Consider the following 7,576-nt stretch of genomic DNA (forward strand, 5'->3'; position numbering starts at 1 on the left):
GCTGTGGACATAAGATTTATTTAATATTTTATACTTGTGTAAACAATACAATACACCAGGCAGATAGATGCCCACGGAGTGGTGATCGTCAGGTCCCGAACCATGAAGGCAGCTCCACTCAATGCTTGTGAGGAACCAGCTTGTAATGAGCCCCACAGGACGGGCAGCGCTGGGCATCGCCATCGTGAAGCCAGAACCAGATGACTGCAGTGTTGTCCTCCTCACCTACAGGAACAAAGCCTCCATTAGTGTCGGCACCACCACATATCACCGCAGTACCAAATCAAAACACCCTTGGACATACTTCCTACCGCTCCTTGAATGGTTGGATGCAAATGCTTTTCTAAATAACCTTTATCATTTAAATATCCCCATTCAAATCCCTCAGTGGGCTTGAGTAGTGTTGTCACCCTCATCTCTGCACCCTGGATTCTTACACTCTGCTTTTTTCAGTTTCACTATATTATACACAGGCAACATCTCTGGATAGGAATGGGTGACGTTTCGGGTTGAGATCTTCTCCAGACTCTGAACCTGAAACGTCACCCATTTCTTTTCCCCAGGGATGCTGCCTGTCCCGCTGAATTACTCCAGCGTTTTGTGTCTATCTTCAGTGTAAACTAGCAGTTCCTTCCTATTCACTAAGTTATAATCCCTGAGGCTGAGAAAGTCTGCTTTATCCTCAAGGTAGTAACACGATACACTAGCGACTGAACCTTCACGAGTTATACACACAGGGTACAAGGGAAAGTGAGACAGGCAAGGCGGAACATGCAGCGGATTGCATTGACAGGGCCCCCACTATCCAGGCATGAATAGCAAGGGTACATGGGCTTGGATATTGCAATGCTTGTACAGTCCACTAGTGGGCGAGCTCGGGCTGCTAGAAGACAAGCCAACTTTCCAGTCAGTCAGGATCAAAGATTATAGAGCAGAGCAAGATGCGCCACTCTGCGAAAAAAGCGTAGTATGACACGGGTGATTGTTGGCGCCATTTTATTGGGCTGCAAATTACAATAATACTAATAAAATTTACAATAATATTAACTAAATATGTGAAGTGATCGATACTCTATGAAGCACTGTTCCCTACAATACTGATTACACCAAAGATGATCAAGAGCGGATCAATCTTTGGAACAGATTACACCAAAGATACTAGAGGAGCATTGCCCGCTGCCTCGGGAGTGCTGATCGCGGGCAGACGCTAGCGGCTCTCCCAGCCGGATAGAGAGCCTGGTGCCGGCCGCCTAGATCTGGTATCGGGGGGCCGAGAATCAGTCCTGGATCAATTTAGGAGTGGAGGAAACGTCCTCTTCGCCCAAAGATACTAGAGGAGCCTCTAGTATCTTTGCTCTTCCCTGCGACCTGATGTAAGAGCAGATTGTATAACTGTGGAGTCCGTCCCCGCTACCAAAGATGTCGCGTTTAGCATCAACAAATGGCGGCCGTGACGTTCCGTTACGTACTACACGTCAGTCCATTGGATTTCGGAGGAGTGGTCTATCTTGCTCCTCTAGGATCTTTGGTCAGGATGGAATGATCTGATTTGAGCTGGAATTGGGTCGAAGGTGGTGATGGTCACTGGTCAACACCAGGACAATGACTATCAGCTGTGGGAGGTATCCCCACACTGGCTGGTGCTACTGAACTCAGTGTCCATCTGCATCAGTGTTCCTGCCCACACCAGTGCTGCCTGGGCTCGGATCCTGAGCACACGGGCACCTGTGACTCAACAAACATCACGTCCGGTAACGGCAACCAATGGATAATGTTACTCACACACGCAGCCCACAATCCTCTGGGTGGTGATGGATGGGACAATGTGGGGGTCACTCTTTGTCCCAGCGTACTCCTTTGGTTTCAGCACATTGTAGGGATCCTGTAAGGAACGACAGAGATAGTCACTGTCTGCCTCAACATCAAGGCAGTGAGTGGTACACTCACTAAATACTGAACCTTCACCCAGTTACAGGCCCTGCATCCCACCGGCTCCGCGCTAACCAGCGATCCCCACATATTAACACTGTCCTACACACACCAGGGACAATTTTCACATTTACCAAGCCAATTTACCTACATACCTGTACGTCTTTGGAGTGGGAGGAAACCAAAGACCGTATCAAGTGGACAAAGCCCAGGCACCAGTCCAGCTAACCCACGCTTAACCCACCAGGCAGATTATACCAAGCGTGAAGGACCTGTGACCACCAGGCAGTACAGCTATGTCCACACATCTTGCCCCAAGCGCTCAAAGCCTAGTGAATCTACAGGGCCCATGCCACCAACTGTACTCGACATCACAACCCCAGGCTCCTTCCCCTCTCGTCTGGACTGCTTTGGATCACCAGCGTTTGCAGGGAGACACAAATTGCTGAAGTAACTCAGCAGGACAGGCAGCATCACTGGAGAGAAGGAATGGGTGACAATTCAGGTTGAGATCCTTCTTCAGACAGCGTCTGCAGGGAAATGGCCAGAGTTCCTTACGTACCTTCCCGGCTTTCATAGCCTCCATGATTATCTTTTCCAATCCTGTTGCCTGTTCTTCATCAGTTGGGATGCCTGTAGTTCAGAAGGGAAAGCATGTCAAGAGGCCAGTAATAATGTTCATGCAGTCAGCAAGGGGGCATGGAGGCACGAGCAACACAAGGTGTCGATCTGGGAGCAAGTGAACCTGTCACATCACAGCAGCAGAACACCACTGAATGAATCAACACTCATACCGATGCCAGAGTGGGGAATAGTATCAGGCGAGCTGCCTCTGCTGTAACTGAAGAAGGGTCTCGACCTGAAACGTCACCCACTCCTTCTCTCTAGAGATACTGCCTGTCCCACTGAGTTGCCAGCATCTGCAGTTTCTTCCTACACATTTCCTCTGCTGTAACCAATCGCAGTTCATAGGCTGAAGGGTCCCAACCCAAAATATATTCTGTCCACAGCCACCACATATGCTGCCTGACCCTCTGAGTTCCTCCAGCACTTTGTGTTTTGCTCAAGATTCCAGCACCTGCAGTTCCGTCTCTCAGATCATAGTAATTAACTCGATTACCAGGTGGCAAAAAAGGGGGCTCGTTTTTTTGCTCCTGACAACCCAGAAGTGAATACTCTCAATGTTGTAACCAATTCACTGCAACCGACAATGGTCCTCACAGACCAGGCTATAAAGGCCACCATTACATCTACTTCATGCCTGCTTGTGTCGCTGCCCCCGACTGTCAGAGTAATTACTGTATAAACCGCTGCAACATGGAAAATTGCAACATTTCCTTTCCACAACTCTGGAGAACAGTTGCTGGAACTACTGCAATCTTTTCCCGTTCAAACCGACAGGACTTTGCAAGCTTGACCTTGCCTCATTCGAGTTAGTTTGGGAAAGTTAATTCTCAATTTAAAGCCTTAAGGAGTTCAAAATATCTCCATGATGATAGATTGGACAGCCTCAGATCAACTAACAGGCAGCATGAGTGCATTGTGAAAGGTTTGTTCTGACAGGAAATAAAGAGATACCAGCTGTGGTCTGAACACGGACTCATCCAACCATGGGGCCCAAAGCCTCAGCAGCAATAGAGGTGTGTGTGTCTGTGTTGTGTGTGTGTGTGTTTTATGTGTGTGTGTGTGTGTGTGTTGTGTGTGTGTGTGTGGGCGCACACACACACGAGGGAAACCACAGCGATGTTCTCTGCTCTCCAGTGTAGCTCTCCTCACTCTAGGTCCCAGGAACATCCTCTATAGGCAGGGGCAATCTCAGTTCTGATGGACTCGAGTTTACAATTCAGGTGCCAAACGTGCAGACAGAGAACAAAGACTCCTCCACCTGCCCTCGGTTGCAGACCAGGCACGATACACGGCTCCTTCTGTCACCAAGGCTGGCCACCTGACAAAATGCAGTACGTAGAATGCGCAGTCATGGCAGTGTGCAGGATCCGTGACCAGACTAACAATCTAGAAATCAGTTTCATTTGCATTCCCACCGTGCATAAACCTTTGTTAAAGCAACCATATCAGCAATGATGACCGTGAGATCACCACAATGGCGTGTGGTCCAGCCAGCCCACCCACACCAACACAACCAATCCTTTGTACCTTCCACAAACTGCCCCACATCTATGTTAAAACCTCACCGTAGGTACAATGGTCAGACCACCAACCCCAGCACCAGACACGGATATGGAAAACTTGGTCACTACCAAAGACCTCCTTACAAACATCTGTGGACAGGTGTCTAGATTACAAACATCTGGGGACAGGTGTCTAGATTACAAGACATCTGGAGACAGGTGTCTAGATTAGTATCACTTGTCATGTCAAACTCACAGGCAACATGCAGAACCTCTTCACCGCGGGTGGGGCCACATTCAGAGCCATCACACGTGGTGGTCCAGCTAACCCTCAACACTGCCTTGTACCCAAGCTCTACTGCCTTTAGATGAAAGGTGGACAGAAACCTCTTGTTAACCGCCTATCTCCCTCAGCTGATGGATAAATAATGAATGCTGAACATCAGTGACACGGACAGAGGGGTAGTTTATTGTCACTTGTACTGAGGGACAGTGAAAGGCTATCTTGTTGGGATTCTAGCTGATGGACTTCAATCCCATTCAATAGACGCAGCACCAGTGCACATCCGGCCACGTGCCAGATGAAGTCTGCGGTGAGTGAACAGTTACAGAATGAATGGGAGGTAGACAAAAGTGCTGGAGAAACTCAGCGGGTGCAGCAGCATCGATGGAGCGAAGGAAATAGGCAACGTTTTGGGCCGAAACCCATGTTGCCTATTTCCTTCACCCCATCGATGCTGCTGCACCCGCTGAGTCTCTCCAGCACTTTTGTCGACCTTCGATTTTCCAGCATCTGCAGTTCCTCCTTAAACAAAATGAATGGGCACAGCCCTGGTGGGGACTGATGTCCCAACTCCACATCTCCACCCTGTTGCGAGGCACAAACCACACAGCAAGTGCCATGAATTCAGCAGACATCCAGGTCCCCACAACAGCTTCCATGGGCACCAGCATTTGTTTTCCCACTGCAACCATTAACCGCACAGCCCAGCATATCCTTGCTCCCACCCTGATTACCATGAAGCCACACAAGCACCCTGGTTCACAAGGATCACCAGAGGGAGATGCCATCGTGCAGATTCACAGCAAGAGCAGCATGCAGAAGACAGAGCTCCGTGTCGCAAACACCAACGGCTCCGACCAAACCTCTGTGGCCTTACCCTTCCAGCCGTGGAAGATGGCGGGCAATTTAACACCCGTGGCAGCAGCTCCAAAGAAATGGTGGGCAGTTCAGCAGGGAAGTGGCATGGCGACGGCAAAGCCTTTCCAATCGTGTTTAGTCAGAAACGCCGAGTCTATGATCCATTGCAATTTCTTCATGATAGTTCATCATAATATTCTATACTCCACACCCTCCTCTCCCCTCAAACCCATCCCTCCACCACCCAAACCACCCAGCCAACTCTCTTCACCCCTCACTTCCCCATCCCCACACACCCTCCTCATCCACCCTCCCTCATGCTTGTCCTTCCCTGGTCCTCACCCTCCCCATGGTCCTCCCCCCTCCTGGTCCACCCACCGCCTCCACTATGGTCCTCCCAAACACCCCCCCCCCCTGGTCCTCCCACCCCTTCCTCTATGGTCCTCCCAAATACCCCCCCCCCCCACGGTCCTCCCAAACCCCCCCCCTTCATGGTCCTCCCAAATACCCCCCGCCCACATGGTCCTCCCAAACACCCCCCCCCCTCTCCTCTCATGGTCCTCCCGCCCTCATGGTCCTCCCACCCCTTCCTCTATGGTCCTCCCAAATACCCCCCCCCCCCCACGGTCCTCCCAAACCCCCCCCCCCTCTATGGTCCTCCCAAATACCCCCCGCCCTCATGGTACTCCCAAACACCCCCCCCCCCATGGTCCTCCCACCCCTTCCACTATGGTCCTCCCAAACACTCCCACCCTCCTCCTCGGGCGCTTCACCTCCTATTTCCGCCGGGTGACCTTCAGGCCCGGGCCTGCCAGCGCCGCCTCAGCCCGCGCTTCACTTACCGCCCGAGGCCATCCCCCGAATGTGTTTGCGGCCCATAGCCAGGGCAGAGCCGGGGGCTCGAGTAGCCACCAGGCCCAGGCCCCGCCGCCCGCCGAGCAAACCCAACACCGCCGCTGCCCGAGCCGCCATCTTGCCCTCGCACCGCGACACGTGACCTCCCCCCTCCCAGGGGCGGGGCCTCAGCGCGGTCACGTGTCCCGCCCAAGGTCCCGTCGTTACGTCACCGGACTGGTGGACGTCATCACGTAACCGCCCCGGCGCGCGTCGTTACGTCATCGGCTCTCCCTTACCCCGCTCAACGTCACGTCAACAGCCCAGCGTTGCGTCATCGGACTAGTGGACGTCATCACGTAACCCGCCCGGCGCGCGTCGTTACGTCAGCGGCTCTCCCTTACCCCACCCGACGTCACGTCAACAGCCCAGCGTTACGTCACTAGCTTGGAGCACGTGATCCGCCGCCCTCGTCAGACTAGGCCGCGCCCTCCCGCCTCGGTTGCCTAGCGACGGGCGGCGCCGGGCCTAGTGCGGCCCACAGCCCTACTATATTCCAAAGATCTATATAAGATCTTTGCTATATTCTGTTGTGCTGAAGCAAAGCAAGAATTTCATTGTCCTGTCAGGGCCACATGACAATAAACTCTCTTGAATCTTGAGGTTCACTTGCATAGAAACATAGGCTCACCAGATTCAGATTCAGATTCAAACTTTATTGTCATTGTGCAGTGTACAGTACAGAGACATCGAAATACAGTTAGCATCTCCCTAGAAGAGCGACATAGAATATGAGCAATAAATAAATATATTTACGTGCATACAGTCATAGTAGTGTAATTATTTTGTTCCTGGTGGAAGGAGTGTCCGGGGGGGGGGGGGGGGTGATTGGCAATCATCGAGGTACATTGTTGAGTAATGTAACAGCCGCAGGGAAGAAGCTGTTCCTGGACCTGCTGGTCCGGCAACGGAGAGACCTGTAGCGCCTCCCGGATGGTAGGAGGGTAAACAGTCTGTGGTTGGGGTGAGAACAGTCCTTGGCGATGCTGAGCGCCAATCGCAGACAACGCTTGCTCTGGACAGACTCAATGGAGGGGAGTGAGGAACCGGTGATGCGTTCGGCAATTTTCACCACCCTCTGCAATGCCTTCCGGTCGGAGACAGAGCAGTTACCATACAGTTGTGATACAGTTGGTAAGGATGCTCTCGATGGTGCAGTGGTGCACACAGAAACCAGGTGCAGGACAGGAGTAGGCTATTCGGCCCTTCCAGCCACCACCCCCATTCAATGTGATCATGGCTGATCATCCACAATCAGTACCCCGGTTTCGGCCCGAAACGTTGCCTATTTCCTTCGCTCCATCGATGCTGCTGCACCCGCTGAGTTTCTCCAGCATTTTTGTGTACCTTCGATTTTCCAGCATCTGCAGTTCCTTCAGCATCTGCAGTCCGGCTACTAAACCTAATGGACAATGGAGGAGCCGGCGTGGGGGGACCGTTGTGAGGGGGGGAGAGGGGGAAGAACAACGGGGGACCTGGCGCG

General features: G+C 52.2%; 1 protein-coding gene across 1 annotated transcript; it reads right to left on the reverse strand.

Annotated features, from left to right (window-relative positions):
- Positions 1–2: 2 nt before the first annotated feature.
- On the reverse strand, positions 3–6,232 carry LOC116967232 (cytochrome c oxidase subunit 5B, mitochondrial). Its single transcript, XM_033013693.1, has 4 exons — positions 6,042–6,232; positions 2,492–2,562; positions 1,783–1,882; positions 3–225 (listed from the first exon to the last, which is right to left on the reverse strand). Exons 1-4 carry the CDS (start codon positions 6,169–6,171, stop codon positions 119–121), a joined length of 408 nt encoding a protein of 135 aa, XP_032869584.1. The 5' UTR covers positions 6,172–6,232; the 3' UTR covers positions 3–118.
- Between the last annotated feature and the right edge of the window lie 1,344 nt (positions 6,233–7,576).

The sequence above is a fragment of the Amblyraja radiata genome, chromosome 39, assembly GCF_010909765.2.
Source record: "Amblyraja radiata isolate CabotCenter1 chromosome 39, sAmbRad1.1.pri, whole genome shotgun sequence".
In the NCBI taxonomy this organism is placed as follows: domain Eukaryota; kingdom Metazoa; phylum Chordata; class Chondrichthyes; order Rajiformes; family Rajidae; genus Amblyraja; species Amblyraja radiata.